This window comes from Chelmon rostratus, chromosome 11, assembly GCF_017976325.1.
Source record: "Chelmon rostratus isolate fCheRos1 chromosome 11, fCheRos1.pri, whole genome shotgun sequence".
In the NCBI taxonomy this organism is placed as follows: Eukaryota; Metazoa; Chordata; class Actinopteri; order Chaetodontiformes; family Chaetodontidae; genus Chelmon; species Chelmon rostratus.
This window is the reverse complement of record NC_055668.1, coordinates 19,487,702-19,504,941: the sequence shown is the minus strand read 5'-3', so window position 1 is coordinate 19,504,941 and position 17,240 is coordinate 19,487,702. Positions and strand designations below refer to the sequence as shown.

The 17,240-nt window shown below is 40.4% G+C and overlaps 2 protein-coding genes across 5 annotated transcripts in view; one reads left to right on the top strand and one right to left on the bottom strand.

Moving 5' to 3' along the window:
• Positions 1-5,009, bottom strand: part of cep170aa (centrosomal protein 170Aa) — a 42,381-nt gene extending 37,372 nt beyond the window's left edge. For all 4 annotated transcript variants that reach the window (XM_041947088.1, XM_041947090.1, XM_041947089.1 and 1 more), the window contains exon 1: positions 4,904-5,009. The gene's annotated coding sequence lies outside the window, so the exon portion shown is untranslated. The remainder of the gene's footprint in view (positions 1-4,903) is intronic.
• A 2,390-nt stretch (positions 5,010-7,399) lies between these two features.
• rtkn2a (rhotekin 2a) lies at positions 7,400-17,157 on the top strand. The gene is made up of 12 exons (XM_041947632.1): positions 7,400-7,528; positions 9,219-9,418; positions 9,731-9,789; positions 9,981-10,034; positions 10,125-10,242; positions 10,542-10,742; positions 11,347-11,441; positions 12,451-12,557; positions 12,654-12,785; positions 13,296-13,464; positions 13,734-13,841; positions 14,218-17,157. The coding sequence occupies exons 1-12, from the start codon at positions 7,400-7,402 to the stop codon at positions 14,925-14,927; spliced, it is 2,082 nt and encodes a 693-aa protein (XP_041803566.1). The 3' UTR covers positions 14,928-17,157.
• The last annotated feature ends 83 nt before the right edge of the window (positions 17,158-17,240 follow it).

The following is a 17,240-nucleotide window of genomic DNA, read 5'->3' as shown; positions in this document are numbered from 1 at the left end:
TGCTATGGCTGCTCCAGGGATATCAGTCTTAAAATGTTTGATTCCATTTGACATTTGAATCTAGTTGGCCTACTTTACCTCTCCTTGTAAATAGTAGACATAGGGCAAAACACCATAGTCAGTTTAAGGGACCTCCTTTGACTTCGCCATCAAAGTACCTTGTCTAAACATTCTTTGTGTCAACATTTTGACACATACAAACAAAGTGATCAACTGCATCATTCACCATTTTTTCTCCTGTTTACTGACATGTACATATACAACAATAACAACATGGTCATATGCATAAGAATAAGAGAAGAAAGACATCTTAACATTTGACTCAAGTGAGTCATACTTTCCTTACTATGCTTTTGTAAATCTGGATGTGAAGAGTGTAAAAAAAGTGTACTTATTTTGAATTTAAATAAACTACAGTTTTGAATTAAAACGCCAAAAATGTAACAAAGAAAACATAATTTATGCTAATAAATGATACACTTTGAATAGTTTAGACTTTATGCAGCTAGATAACCACCATAAACCAACATTAATCTCTTATGACAGGATAACAGCACCATGCAAGGAGATAATAAATCATTATGGTGTCAGTGCAGCACCTCAAATCTGCAGAAACTTGAGCATCCATGTGTAAGTATAACCTCATGTGTGTTAATGCGGCTTGTGCATGCAGCATGTGGGTGAATAAAACTGTCCCATGCAGCAGAAAAGACCATATGGTGCAGAAAAGCGGTCACACTCATCACATGAGCAGTTGGCAAGAGGAACAAACAAGCAAACACCTCCATTTAGCCAGCATCTATGCAGCCTGCTCATTGTTATTATCATACACAAGCCAGCACACCCATAGCCTTAAGACAGAAACCCACCACATGTTCAGTGACCCCTGTGTTCCACATGACCTACAGACCTACATATGGACATTTGCACTTCACGGATGTTAGAACTGTACAGGATTATAGGGCAAAACATAACCTGCCCTATGAAGACTATCTGAGAAAGTTATTATTCTCCTGGAGTCTATGGAGGGGGGGTCCAACACTCTGAACAAGCTCCCGTACTGATACGGAGATAATAAAAAATAGATTATTAATAATTCCAAGAGAAATGATGAAGCACATACCCTGCAGCATAGTCTTTTTCAGTGCATGTGACTAATTCTCCAAAGCGTGTGTACTGCACATTTTTCAGAAAAAATACTGAGATACTCTTATTTCTGGGGGCAGATTTCTCAATGGGTCATGGGAGCAGTAGAAAATATGATGAAGACTAATATGCAAACTTCAATTAACCATCAAAATGAGCAATAAACTATTTCACATTGGTGCTGAAACAATTGGTTAAACTATCTTGATAATCAATTAACTGTTGGAGTAATTTTTGTAGCAAAAACAAAAATTCCAATTCTCAGTTAAGAGCTACTTTTTCTCTGCTCAATATCATTGCTAACAGGATGGGTTTGGACTGACAGCAATCTGAAGATGTCACTTTTGCCTTAAGGATATTGTGATGGGCATTTTTCACTAATTTCTGGGATTTTATAGAACAGGCACTTAACTGAGAAAATAATCAAAAATGAAAATAACTGTTAGTGGCAGCCTTTTACTAGTTCACAGCCGTGCAGAAAAGAAAAAAAGGAAATTTAGCAATTTTATCCATCACTCTTAATATATAAAAAAAACATCATGTAAGAAGTAATATACTACATGCATATGGTACGTAAGAATATATCCAGTCATATATCCAGTCAGTTGTTAATAAGAGAACACTTAATGAAACACAATTCACTTTTAGAAACATGTCGTTATGTTTCTTTTTCTTGTAATAATTTTCGCTAATAGTTCTCTTATAACATCTTCAACTTAGGTGTGGTCAATCATACTTTGTATGATATATTAGACAGAAAGGTATTTGAACTGGGTTAATATCTTTAGCCTCTGAAACATTCTTGAATAAGACATATGAGTAAATCATTGTACTATGCACCTACAGAAGCCATAGCATAAATATATGTGTGCCAAGTACAGGTTTGCTCTAGGGAGTGCTCTTGTGGCCCCGTGTGGCCCCTGTTGAGTAGATAATGACTGACCGGTGGCCCTTTAACAGGAACATTAGTATTTGACCAACCCTGCCACGTTGATTATGGCACCAATGTTTATGCAGCCCACAGCAATAGCCTCAGCCGCAGACAAAAATAGTGAACTCTCTCACACTGAAATCCACACTGGCACTTAGGAGGGAAAAAAACATCAACGTTAGCATAACAGGACAATCGGGGGAGCCTGGCATAGGAAGAGATGGGAATGGAAACTGCCCAAATACAAGATCAATATCTGCAGTGGAAAGAAGCAAAAAATACCGGATATTCAGAGGGGAGTGTGTTACACCCCAAAACAGATGTGAAGGTCACTCTGTTTTATTTTTCATTTTGAGAAGTTAAATGCAGAAAAAAGAAATAAAACCAGACACACCCTTGCTGTTCCATAACAAGGGAGAGGCTGATGATTATGTATATAAATAATTGTGCCAAGCTTTTTTCTTGTTTTCTGCTCTGCTATGCTGTCTCTACAGAATTTCCTACCACAGACTTTTCTATTCACCTCCCATGTTTCTCTTTGTGACTCCACACACAAGTTGGAGATTCACCAGGCAAAGCTATCTGACTCTCACAGCCCTTTCAACGTTATACTCTGGCAGATCACACAACTGCGTTTCACTGCTATTTTTAGACACAGACACCCCGGTACAAAAACACTTTAAAAACATCTTGAATGGAGTGGAATAGATTAGAATATGAAGTTCCAGGATATGTTGTTTTCAGTCACAAGTAACACTGAAGACCAGACCACTGAAGTAAAATGAACTCACTTCCTAAACTTCCTACTATACACAATGGCTGTTGGCAGGCTGAACAACAAAGACCTCAGTCCCAACCAGAACAAAAAATAGGTTAATATTATTGAAGGAAACCTTACAATACATGCACACATTGCTCACTGGCAGCAAGGTCATCATAAGAATTATGATACTGAATGTGAGAGACCAAGCAATTCAGGACACATGAGACAGCAAGTTGCAGAGGATGAAAAAGCAGGATTTCAATATATTTTGTCTGTTTACTGTTAATAGCCAACTTACAGAAGTGCTACCAGAGTGTTACCAAATTTACCAATCAGCACGGGCAGCTTGGTGATCATAGGAATTGATATGCTGTTGAGGTTTCCAGTTTTTCAGAAGAAACCCGGTACAACACAAGAAAAACTTCAACAAATAAAAAAACACAGTGCCCTATTTCTATTTATTCACATGACTGCCTGTGTTCTGCACTGTAACTGTGTAAGTGGACACATATGGAGGCAGGCTGGGCTGCAGTCTAGGTAGGACATTGCTGCTGCTTCCCCTCCGCCCTGTGACACTGACACAGTTTTTAAAAATGCAACCGCTTGTAGAGCCAACCAGCCTGCTGGCAGCCACATTTGCGGAGAGGACAGGAAAGAGGCGGAAAAAGGCAGAGTGAAAGAGGGAAAAGAAAGGAGCAAAGCTGGACTGGATGGTATTATCTGCGCATTCTATGGCTCAAACCCAAAAAATTTGAATTATTACAGATGAGGGAGGAGGAGGAGACTAACAGGACTCGCTGATGTGCAGCCTATAGCTCTCCAGCTTTCAAAGAACACATCAGGCCAGTATGTGGACAGCCAACTGTGTTATAAACCCCGACCTGGATTGCAGGTGGTCTTCACTGATACCTTTGATGCCATCAGACGCAACTAAGGGAAGTTATCAAGATCAACAAATACAATAGGGATGCTGCTATGAATATAGGTCGGTTTCAAATGTTTTGAACAGTTGTGTAACTTTGGTATTTGTATTGCATCTGCTTCCAGCATTTACATTAAATTCATAATTTATTCAAAACAGTCTGTTACCTGATAAACAATAATAATTTTGCATAGATCTGTTTGTAAGGGGCACGCAAACTATGCATCTTAGTCGGTGCATGATGAGCCATATCAGACATATATACATTGTACTGCAGGTATAGCACATATTTTGCCATTTTCAAGAGTTTTGCATCTTATGTGATGATGACAGCAAAAATCAAACTCAACACAAAGAGAGCGGATGCATGTAGGCCAGCTACATCTGCCCCACGAAAACAAAGCCCCCACACAGAAGAGGAGGGGATCCGACATCGGGAAACACTCTGCAGCCACATTACACAGTACTATTCCTACTCGTATAATTTACCCTTCAGACAATAAAAGCAGAATGAAAGGGGAGCGCGAGATGAGTACGTTTCCAATGAGATAAACACAAAGCGTCCATTGTGACCGACCTTCATTGATGTGCATCCTGTCTCGATAGCCTCCGTGCGGTTATAGAAGGATGCAACTAATAGAATAAAGCAGGCCAAACGCAAGTAGTAGCAGCATAGAGGGCGAATGTGGCCGGTGTTTTTCAGAGGCAGCAAAGTGGCGAGGCTGTGTCGCTTTACAAAGGCGGAGCAGGACAGGCTGGTCATGCTGCTGCTGCTGCCGACAACAGTAGCCGTACAGTTAGCCAACAGAGGGTCAGACCAGTTAGTTTAGCCGTTATAAGCATAACAGAGTATGTAACGTTACTGTGATTCTTCATCAATTTTGAATCCACGCTTTATGGTTTTAACAAGAGACGCTCCAAAAATGTGCGGTGCCACCAATTTTATATCAACACCGAAAACCAACACTGACATCAATAGATGGGCAGCAGAAAAGCAGAAAACCGACTCTTTCCATTTTTTTCTCCTCCGCAAACTTCACGTGCGTCTAACGGTCGACTACCTAGCAAAAAAAAGCCTATGTTAGCTAGCCGGTTTATTCAACTGTTCGCTGAATAAAAGTGAAATATACTCTTCACGTACCCCTTTCCTTTCTGGTGTGTCCTGCTGTTGAAGGTGTGTGTATGTGCAAAGCCCAGCCCTGCCGTTGCTGCAGTTCAGTCTGGCTCTGCGCGTCGGCCTTCTCTCCCTCCGTTGCTCAGCAATAACGCTGCTCCCTGCTAGCGGCGAGCGGACCAACATTCTGGAAGAAGCGTCAAAGCGGCGCAGACGTAGACCACGGCTTCCGGTTCTAACGTTCATAATAAAGTCAGAGCGAACCAGGTGCAGAGATTTGTGAGTGAGTGGTATGGCCCTAAGCCGCGTGTGTACCTAGGCAACCGTATGCACAATTAATCACGTGACCACAGCTTCAGGAAAAATGTAGTTCAACGTCTTTAAATATGTGGGACGAGATGAGCACCTGGGAAAACAGTGACACGATAGTCAGGACAAATAACATTAAAAAACAGTTTTTCTATTCAATTCTATTTTTTCTATTTTTCTATCTTGTTTATTTTGTTTTTTGTATAGTCCCTTTTCATCTTAACTGTAAATTTATAAAAAAAAAAAAAGAAAAAGCACTGAGCTTAGCTGCCCCTTGCCCTTACATTATACCATATTAATAATGAAACAATACATTTGGAAATAATTACAAAACTTTGTACTAATGTTCGTAAAGAATAAGGGAATGATAAGACAGTTATAGCAAATTATTCTTTTTTTTCAAAATTAAATTATAATGAAGACTTTTGTCTCAGTCTAAACAGAAGTCATTCAGAGGTGTTGCTGAGGAGAAAAAAAATGTTATTATAGCTTTAGTAAAAATACATTGTTGTCACCCACAATGTCTTTGTCAAAATAAAATTAGAATTGTGTTTTATAACTTCTTTGATATGCTTGATTTCTTAATAGGAAATCAGAAAAACAGCAAGGTCAAGGCATGGATTTCCACTGATGTAGGCTACAAAGCTGAAGATAAACATGTAGTCAAATGGTTTTCAACAACTCAACGATAAACTGAGACTGAGACACCCTCAGTGCTACCGCAGGTTATTCATTCGCACCGCTGTTAGACTGTACAATTTGAATATATAGTTATTATGTGCAATAACCTCTGTTCCTCTCTGATTACAAACATCCAGACATCCAAATCCACTACTGCTAGGCAAAAGCCCCCCGTGTGTTCTGAAGAGCTTCTGTAAGAGTGGGGGGAAGTGCAAAAAACAAACAAACAAACAAAAAGGTCTACAGATGGCAGAGTAGCTGACATCACTGAGCACACACCGGATAAGAGGATTACAAATGCATCAGCTCATTTTCAAAAACCAACATTTTAATTTGAAAGCAGATATCGTAATTTCCGGAATTTCCCAGTTTTGTCTCTGGCTAGCTTGACACAGTTCATCCTCAGGAGCGCCAGCGTCTACACTTCCAGCCATGGATGCTTCCAACTCGACCAGAAGTCCATGTCACCCAGAACCGGGTGGGCGGGTTTCCTGGACTCACTGGATACGTTTCAGGGTCTGATGTTACTGTGCCATCAGCTGGGCTGCGCAGCTGGCAATAGTGTATTAGATGCTGAAAATGAAAGCAGTGCTTGCTGCGTGATGCGCAGCTCCAATGAATGAGGATTCCCTGGAACAAAACAACTAAAGGAACAGTCAAGTTAAATGAGAACGTTGCAATACGAGACCGTAAGAGCAATTGCTCAAATGTACACCACTTTTTAAATTACACCCAATTTTAAAGCTTTAAACAGCTTAATGGCAATATATTATCAAAGTAAATTAAAATGTTTTGTTTGCGTTTACAGGTGATCGGGCTAGCTTAGTGAAAATGCTACAAAAAGTGAGGATTAAACGATATGCCATCGATTAATCAAATAAATAAATTAAAAGTCTATACATATTTAAAATGGTTTGTTTTAAATGTACATTCCCATTAAAATAATAGCCTAAAACATTGGCCTCATGTTATATAGTATATTTTTTACCATTCAAAAAAATTCAAATCGAACACAGTGCAGTCCCGGAGTTGCTCTGCCACAATGACACAATGACGCGCCCTCTCTGACGCTCGTTTTATTTCTTCGTAAGTACCGGCTGGCAAGGCGGAGTCTATGATTGCTATTTATTTTCGAACTGTACATTTGACCCTGTGTAGTTGTATAGTTGATTGGGATTAACATTTGTGATTTAGCAATTGTAGGCTATGTCCGCACGTTTGCATTCATATTTTTTAGTCTGTTTCAAGTTTGGTTGCGTTCTTGATACATATCAAGGTGATTTTAATTAAAGATTTTGTGTTTCAAACACCATTGATAAAATGTAATCTGATTCGCTATTTGTATTACATATTTAGCTTTCCCAAAAAGTTGTGCGTTGAGCTTTTGTATACAATTACTGGTGCATTTACTCGACAGGGTCGTTACTTCGGCAGACGACGTTACAAATCGAACCTACCCGTCCGTTGGAGGGGCGTTAATGCAAAGAGGAGGAACGTACTGCTCGTGCTGCTGCTAGCGAATGGACAAACAATATGGACGACCCGCGGCACATTCAAACTTCCACCGGTAGCTCCAGGTCCGTGCTGTCGGCCAGTTCCGCGGTGGCTATGGAGATTAAACGGAAGAAAATACGACAAAGTGCCATATTCCTGCAAACAGAGGTATGGACAAAGAAATACACAGCGGGCTCGTGTGTTTTGCCGTCAGCACACTCAATCATAATGACAATTCGGTTGTGGCTAAAGGGAGTCCAAAGTGCAACGATACTAACAAGCTAACAAACGGTTCTTTTTAGCTAAACACTATCCAGCTTCGATATTTGTTTGGCTTTGTTCGAATAGCTCTGGGTCAATTACTTTAATTTTTTAGCGTCTGTCTCAAACATTCGTCTCGGCTTTCGCTTCTCTCGGACAAGGCTAACGTTAGTTAGCTGGTCGGGCCAGTTTTCCAAAAACGGGAATCCTCCCTTTCAACGTTCTCCAGTTCCCTGAAAGCAGAGCCGCTGTCGCTGAGCATGTTCAGAGTAACGCTTTTCTCTTTGCCCTAACACCGCTCAAACTAATGTCATTTCAGGCCAAAAGCATGAAAAGATGCCCCAGTCTTCTCAACGACACTCTGCAGATTGTAGAGGACATGAATTTGTTGTACATACGGCAGATTTCTAAGAAGCTGCAGGTGCATATTTTTAGTTTGTAATATGGAGAATGATGATGTTTGTATCCTCAAAACAAGTGTGCCTGCATCTCTGAACTTGATCATTTCTAAACCACCAACACCAAATTGCCATATTAAATTGAAAAGGAGGTGTTTTGAATTTAATATGAGATGTTTTCAGACCAAATTATATCAGACATCATCATACTTCATTACGGCTGCAACTAACGGTTATTTTGCTGATTAATCGATTAGTTGTTTGGTCTAGAAATTGTCAGAAAAATGCCAATCAGTGTTTCCCAAAGCTCAAGATGGCTTGGTCTGAATCAGAGAATTTGGACCTTTTTTAAAAAAGAAAACACTGATTTTAATTTAATAGTTGACAACTAATCGATTAATCTGTGCAGCTTTATACTCCATTTAGTCCACAGATATGTTAGCTAGAAGAACCACCCTGATCCATTTTTCCTGCCACTGTTCTCTCATTCCTTGCAATATGCCACCCAAACATATCACCACTGTATCTTACCATCCAAACCGTGCACGGTCTAATGTCATGTACTCACTATTATTTTCATCCCATCTAGATTATTCAGTATGTTGGTCATTATTTCACACTATTTCACATTCTGCCACAAAAAGTTGCTCTTGGCTGAAAAGGAGTTGGCTGCACCACCACAAGTCTGACATTTTTATTACCAATGGATCATTGTTAAATTAATTGTGGCGGCTATCAGTGGCGCTACAAGATCGCATTTCCTGAGAGCCTTGCAATTATGTCTGTCATTCGCAAGCAACTCTGAAAGCTTTAGCTCTGTTTGTGCCAGAAAGACGGTGCATTTTTATTTTGTGCTGCAAATCAATCCAACTCAGATTCAGAGGCACACAAGGTTAAGTGCACTGTAGATGCAGGAGGAGGTTGTAGGTCATCTTAAAAGTGTTCTTGTTTGTGTGTATGAAATTTATGTGCATTACTTGTTGACTCTACATTACCAAAGTGCGGTAATGCCCTAAACACAGGAAGTTTTTTTTTTCTTGACAAAAACAGCATTCACTATGGCAGAGTCAACATGGTTGCACTTGGTTGTTTGTCTACTAACACAATTTAACACATCACTGGAAGCAGCCGGTCTGTGTTCTGACATGGATTCATTTGGTCATTTTGAACTTTCTCCCTTGTATGTTCTGTCCAACAAGAACACTAACATACAAGAAAAGCTTGAGTTTGAGATGCGAATGCGGGAGGGTGCCTACAAGCTGCTGCTCGCCTGCAGTAAGAGGGAACAGGTTCTTAACGCCTCCAAGAACCTGCTGACCTGCAACGCCAGGATAAAGGCTTATCTCACACAGCTGCAGAAGAAGAAAGAGCAGCAGGACATGATGGGAGCAGTCGGGAGGTAAGAAATTGGAGACTTACTGTAGTCTTAAATGCAGAAGATAGTTTTAAAGTTGCACAGTTGCAATCCCAAGTTTAGTTTCAGCACACATGATCAAAATATATAGTTGTAGATCAAACTGTAATATACAATATATCTTGACTTCAGTGAGGTAATTAAGTTTGGGGGGAGACAAGTGAAGAAATGATGTAATGACTTAACACAGGGCTGAGGGTTATAAATTTGAAGTGCTGTTTTGTTGCAGTGAAGTCTTTGTGTGTTGATACTCAGATTGTGAGCAATTGTAATGTTAAATTCTAAATTTTATTTCAGACTTTCAGAATCAGTTTCAGATGACCGTGTGCCCTGTAATGGGACAATTGCAATGTCCGGTAAGATTATCCCCCCAAAATCTTTCAGCACTCTTAAACAATATATGCTGTATGTAGCACAAAATGAACTCATATTTTAATAATTTTATGGTAATTTGCTGTCAGAAAATGGATACAGTGCGTTTTAGGTATGAACTCTTAATAGTGTTGTTAAGAGCTCTGTTAATGAACTGTTCTCCTTGCTGATGTAGGGCTGCGCATTCCTTTGATGTGGAGAGATTCAGACCACTTTAACAACAGGGGGAGTAAGTTTGTCCTTGCGTGGCTAATGCCTTCTGTCTACCTCATGTTATTTTGTGGACTAACACATACTCTACATCCCCTGTGTTTCTTAGGCTCTCGTCGCGTGGCGGTGTTCTGCCTGATGCAGATTGGCTCAGAGGTGTTTGACACACAGATGGTGGTGGTGGACAGATTAGTCACTGACATCTGCTTTGAGGGAGTCACCATCTTGTGAGTATTTATTGTACATGTCTGTTATGCAATGTCAGACACTTAGAACAGCTGCACTTACTTTTGGGAAGCCCCTTTTGGTGCTGTACAGCAGTTGAAAAAATCTTGTGGATTTATATTAAGAATATGTTGCTGGAAATATGTTCTTTAGTTAATAATATGAAGAGCTGAATATATATTTGAATTTCAAGACACATCTGATTATAGGGATTTTACTGATCATAATTCCTGTGAAATAAAAGCCATTATTCAAATTAAATGTTTATGCTCTACTGAAATATATCCGTTCTTTCTTATAGTAAAGAAGCAGTTCCTCAGTTTGAGCTGAAGGTGGAGCTGTGGAGCTGTGCCCTGGAGGAAGAGCTCACGTTGGTAAACACGCCAAAGAAACTGGCCAAGAAGCTCCGTAACTCCTTTGGAAAGACTGCTGGGAAGAAGCTCTGCCCTCTGGTGGACTCTCCAGACCCTGACACCTTTCTGCAGTACAACCCCGTACCCGCGTATGTATTGTGTTATCCCATAAAACCCTTTACAGACTCTTGGCTCTCTGTTTAAGGTTTTTGTAGTTGGAAAGTAACTCGATTATGGCTTGTTACTGGAACAAAGGGAGTAGCTTTAGGCTCACATAGCAGCTTTGTAAATAAATCACACTAAGTGAATATTGAAATATGGGTTAGAGCAATATTTGGGGTTATGACTACTGATATGTTTATCCTTTGGACATTTTGCACCAGTTGAGCTGTATAATTAAAATATAATGGCACATTCTTTAATGTTCCTGCCTGTGCTTTATTTGTGACTGAGAGGAAAAGCGTACTTAACAGCATTTAGAGCATCTAGAGATCTGATGTATAGGTGATGCATACCACCTGTTCAGTGGGGGGGGGGGATCACTGGGATAGTTAGGCCTTTGAACAAGGACATAATTTACAAAAAGCAAAATACTACACACATTGGGTTAAAGAGTTATTATTTGTATATTGATATATCTTCAATATTTTTTTATTGTTAGGGTTAGAGTTGAGTATGGATCTTTGTATCTTGTTCACTTGAAAAACCCATAAATTCTGTGTATGTGTTTCTGTGTGTGTCTACCTGCACCAGTGGAGCCAGGTACAGCCTGCTGGCCTACACAACACTGTGTCTGCCTGAGGCTGAAGGAAGCTTTCAGTCTCACTCCCTCATTGTCCTCCAAGACGGTAAGAAGCAAAGGCACAGAAATTTAATATCTGGGGATAGAGAGGGATTACGCTTTTTATCTCCTCATTTGATTCAGTGCTGTGCTAATGATCCAATATTTTTTACGAAAAAAGAAAGCTAAAATTAAACAAAATAACCTATGATTGAAGTTCAGCTTGGATTACTTTTCTTCCTTTTGCATGAGTGATTAAATGGATAAGAAAGTGGGTGTTCAGGCAGGTTTTTTGTTATCCAGCTCTAATTTCAGGGGGTAAACGTTGGGTATGAGTCGGCACCATGGTACATTAGAGTTCATGTCCACGGTTTTAAAATTACTGTTATTGTTGAACGCTCACATGACAAGGAGCTTATGTGACAGGAAGCTCTCTCTGTGTGTGTTTGACGTATAACACTACGCCTTTATAACAATGATTCTTAATGAGTACCTCCATCTTTACATAAAACATGTAGTAGTTTATGAAGATTAACGTACAACCCTGATTCCAAAAAAGTTGGGATGGTGTGCAAAACATAAATAAAACAGTATGTGGGAGTTTGCACGCAGTTTTGGCATATTCTCGATTGAAACAGTACAGAGACAACATATGTAATGTTTTACCTCACCCACTTCATGGTTTTTTGCAACTATATGCTTATTTTGAATTTGATGCAGCAGCACAAAAAAGTTGGGACAGGAGCAACAAAAGACTGGGAAAGTTGTGGAACACTCCAAAAACACCTGTTTGGATCATTCCACAGGTAAACAGGTTGATTGGTAACAGGTGATAGCATCATAATTGGGTATGAAAGGGGCATCCTGGAAAGGCTCAGTTGTTCACAGGCGAGGATGGAGTGAGGTTCACCACTTTGTGAACACATGATTGGATAAAGGAGATTACTACAAAATGATGTCTGTAAACACAGTTCGTTTGCAAATGATTGTGTCTTTATTTAGGTTTTGCGCAGTGTCCCAACTTTTTTGGAATCAAGGTTGTACTCACATGTCTGTTATATTTTTCATCCCCACAGCTGAGTGGTCATCTTGGCTTCCACTTTATGGCAACCTCTGCTGCCGGTTGGTGGCCCAGCCTTCCTGCATGACGCAGAGCATGATGACCGGCTACCTGAGCCAGAAGGTGTGTTGACTGCTGTTATCAGCATCAGCTCCATAGCTGGTTTCTGTGTTAAATACTTTAGCTCTCTCTGTTTTTTGTAATGCTTGTCATTTTCAGAAAAGTGTGGAAGGGATGTACCGCTGCTGCAGTCTTTACTGCGTGCTGAGTGCTGGCTTTTTATCCTGTTACTTCACCCCAGAAGAAATTGATGCTAAAGTGCAGCCCACTCTCAACATAGCCATCAACAAGGTAAGACAGCATCCAAACCTTTACATTCCACACTCACATTTGCATTTCATGCTCAGTTGTTCTGTTGAGCTCGTTAATTAAAAATGACTGGCACTTTTACTACAGGGGGAACATAAAAAAAACACATTCCTGGAAGAAATTGCTCTGGTGTTTCTGTACTCTGTAAATGTATTTCTTAGTTAAATTAATGAAGGCTATCACTGCATTATTATCTGTTTTGATTGTGCTGTCCAGTCAGTGGAATTTGGATTCAATATAAATATCACATTCATTATTATTGATTTTAATCTCAGTTCAGAGTTTTCCATAACATTTGCAGAATAACCAAAATACAAAATGCCACATTACTCTCTGAGAGCCTACTTGCATCTTTGGCATTTTGCTGAATTATTTTTTTTCTGCAATATCAGCGATGTACTTTTTAGCGCAATATCTCACATAGAGCTGTCATTTGTTTACAGTGGAACTCATCTTCAGCTTATGATAAGTTATTTTTTGCTGCTTCTGCAGGACACCCGGATCCGTGTGATGGAGAAGGAGTCAGGAGGTCAGAAATCCAGGAGTCTGTCCATCATCAACCCATCACCAGAGGGATCCCAGACCATCACCTTCACCACAGAAACCAGGGATGAGCTGGAGGACTGGCTTGATGCCCTCCACCAGCACCTCTTTGATCAGAGTGAGTGTATTTCTGTGTAAGCATACAGCGGAAAGCAGTGTATGTACATAAAAACGATGGGTTACATACAGTACAGAGCAGGACCATGTATGTTTCTTAAAAAGGTCTTGTGTTTGAGACTGTACAAAGACAAGGTGAAACAAGTAGACAGCGTTCTGTTTGTGCAAGAACAGTGGCTGCACATACTGTTTAGCTAAACTTCTCTAGGACAGAACGCATCCCGTAACCTTTTATCTGTGTCTCTCCCGCCTCTCCTTGTTTACAACCAGGCCAGTGGCTGCACTGCTGCAACCAGCTAATGAAGATCGAGGTCGCGTCACCACAGAAACCATCACTCTTCCTCACCAAGCAGGCTGACTCTGTTTACAATGACCTCAGTGAGTAGAGTAATTGGAACGAGTGGCTGAAGTGAGTTAAGCAGAGGGTGATAATTCGCTGACTGTTTGATGTCGACTCTTTTGCAGGATTTGTATTTCTATACATCTATTTATAGACAATATGATGCAAGAGCTCAAAACAAATGGGACACCTCAAGGAAATGAATATATTCTATTAACCACACATAATAGTTTTAATTTCAGTGGTGACTCATGTAAATTAATCCTTTTCACATGCAAATTAGAATACTGGAATGTGTGTTTATGTGTTCTTTGTCAAATCTTATTATAATTCTCTTCATTTCAATAATAAATCAAACATGAAAAAAACACATTTAACATTTCTAATCTATTTGACTTGTTTGTTTGCATTCAGGCATAAATTCACCTGGCAAGTTTGAGAGCATCACAGACATCATCCACAACAAGATAGAGGAGACGGATGGCCGCTTTCTTATTGGTCATGAAGAGGAGAAGGAAGCAGCTAATTGGTCCTCTCTGTTTGATGGGTCCCATTCAATGGTGGTGCAGAAGACCATTCTGTCCCAGAGCAAAACCTCCACCCCTTGTTCAAGCCCCAACCCCAACACCAGTTCCACATCCATCAGCACCAAGAAGCGCCGTGCCCCACCCCCTCCTCCTGACAGGGAGCCTTATGCTCCTCCCACCTGTCCTGCCAGACCCCCCCTCCCTGCTTCTCTTCATCCTCCTCCTCCTCCTCCTCCTCCACCATACCAGGAGAAGGAGAACGCCGGCTCCTACACTTCACGCCCGGCTGCAAGGTCCAAAACCGGCAGACCATCTCTGGATGCCAAGTTCTCTGCCATCATACAGCAGCTCCAGCGGAACAACACTGCAGGAGCCGGAGCCCACAGCCGCAAAAACGCCCCGCTGGGCGTCCTCGACGTACAACCACAAAGTCAGCCTCAGCCCCCTCCCCAGCAGCCAGACTACCAGAGCCACTACACCCAGGACAGCGAATCCACAGGTGAACATGGCTTCTTCAGACCGAGTCATGGCCCTGGTCCTGTTCCAGCACCGAGGAGCAAGCTGAGGAAGTCTTTCAGAGAGAGGATGAACCTTTAAGCCTTGTGACCTCGACCTTTGACCATACTAGGCTTAACCAACTAACTCTACCTTTCCACTAATACAAATAACGGTTCGAACTTCAGCTGAGCTGGTTGATGTTGATAAAATCAATATATTTACCTGTACCTGAGTAGTGATAGTAATGATATTGGTATTACAGTTGGTGTGGTCTTTAGATGATAAAAGGAAAGGTCAATACCACACTCATATCTGTATGCTAGATATGAAGCTGTCCAAAAGGTAACAATGTCCACCTGTCAGCACCTCTAAAGCTCACTAATTAACACATTATATCTCAGGACAAGACTCCAAGAAGTCACTTTTCCCAGCCAAGAACGCGTTAATTAGTGAGCTTCAGCTGTTCCTGGTAGACAGATTTTGTTACCTTGGGACTGAGCCAGGCTAGCTGTTTCTTCCTGCTCTCCGTCTTTATGCAAAGCTAAGACAACCATCTCCCCACTCTGGCTCCATTTGAGCTGATCGATAAAAGAGGAGTATCGATTGTCTCATCATTATTCCTAAAATGTCAAACCCAGCGATGGGTGGGTGGCGTGGTCTCTTAAAACAACAACAACAAAAAAAAAAAGAGGTCCTCACAATGTCCATCGTGACAACCCAAATCCCAACTGACACCTCAGATCACAGTATCAATGTTGATACGTCTCCAGCTCCACTCTCCTTTTATAAACTTTTTCATGTGCAGCTAACTCATAGATGGAACTGAAAGCTGCATGTTGGCTTGAGCACTGCCATCATCAATCCCACTAAAATGGAAAGGCTTATTTCTCAGCTCTGCCACTGGAACATGGACTGAAGAAAGAGCCTTTGCAAAAGCACTCAAATTGGAATTGATCCATTGGCCGACTGCAGACGAGTCATTCTCTTTGGAATTATTGACTTATTCCACTTACTGTGACAATTTTATGACCACTATAGCAGATTTTAAGGGAACAGGATTTTAGGAGCAATTGCAAGCACTAATGTGACTTCTCCATTTCCCAGAGGTCTTAATAATGGAGTGACCTTGGTTTTCAGTGGCTACACAGTATGTCCAACATAATTTGACACTGCAGCCCATAAACGTTATAAGCATAATTGAATGAATGAGCCTTTTGAGTGGCTAAAATAATGAATGCCCTTGTTTTTGTGTTTTGAACATATCTAATACTACCGGCCACTAAATATTTCAACCACTTAAAAATCCTGTGTTGAAGAATGGTTTTCATAATTACACAGAGTGCACACAACATTAGGTTTAGCTACTTTTTCTGAAATTGCCTGGCCAGATGAAGCAGTACGGTGAAAGCTACAATCCCATTTGTTTTACCTCACCCTCTAAATTCTGTTTAATCAAGAGGGGGAGATGTAGATTTGGGGGGAGGCGGATTACAGGAGGATTTGGTTTAAGCCTTGAAAGAACCGAGAATGGTTTGTACAAAAGGGGGTGCTGCTCAATATTAGCAGCAAAATGTTTTCTGTGCTGTGTGTATTTCCAATACTTGAGTCACTTTGATATTGTACTGCATGTACCTGAAAAACAAGGGAAGCTTGTAGTTTTGAACCTCCTGGCATTAGTTTTACTAATGCTGTATGATTATATGCACTTCCTGTATCCCCAACCATTTTCAGTTGGACTAAACATGCTTGAGGGAAAGAGCATTAAATGACATTTCAACATTACTGACAGTTCTTGTGAAAGCTAACATTTCTGTGAGGCGTCTCAGTTAACTGTAACCCTCATGAAAGTTTTACAGTAAAATGTTTCCCCTGTGGATATTAAGCTTGAGAGAGAGAGCGCGTGTGATCCAAATGTAAATAACTGCTTCATGACTAAACACCGACTGAACATTCTCACTTTGAACAATGCCAAACTAATGAGCCAAATTTCTAATCATTTACAATGTTTTAAAAATATCTTTTATATTTGTCTTTTCATTTGTTAATGACACACCGCAGCAATAATTTGTAGTCATTAAAATGTTGTGTAACTCCCTTCTTTAGTAGAATACTGTCTTGTCATCTCAATGTTCCTTTTAGCATGTGAATTATTTAGACTTTAAGTGGCACTGTGTAATGTAATGTAATGTAAGTAGGAATAGTAAGTAGGAATATATTAATCTGTGTGTACAAAAATATTGTAGTTATTTTTGTGTCTCAAAAAGTGCAATTTTCTCCTTTTTCTGCTCACTGTTGTCTTGAAAGCTAACTGTATTTTTTATTATTGCTGATCTGCAATAAAACGGCCTACATTCTACCCTGGTGAGGCTGCTTTATTTTTGCTGAGCTTGGAAGTATTACTGAATATTTTTC

Excerpts from the sequence above, each read along its gene's own strand:
- rtkn2a (XM_041947632.1), top strand. The coding sequence starts at position 7,400 with ATGGACGACCCGCGGCACATTCAAACTTCCACCGGTAGCTCCAGGTCC. Across the intron at positions 9,419-9,730 it reads ATGATGGGAGCAGTCGGGAG|ACTTTCAGAATCAGTTTCAG; the intron begins GTAAGAAATTGG and ends ATTTTATTTCAG. Across the intron at positions 10,743-11,346 it reads CAGTACAACCCCGTACCCGC|TGGAGCCAGGTACAGCCTGC; the intron begins GTATGTATTGTG and ends TACCTGCACCAG.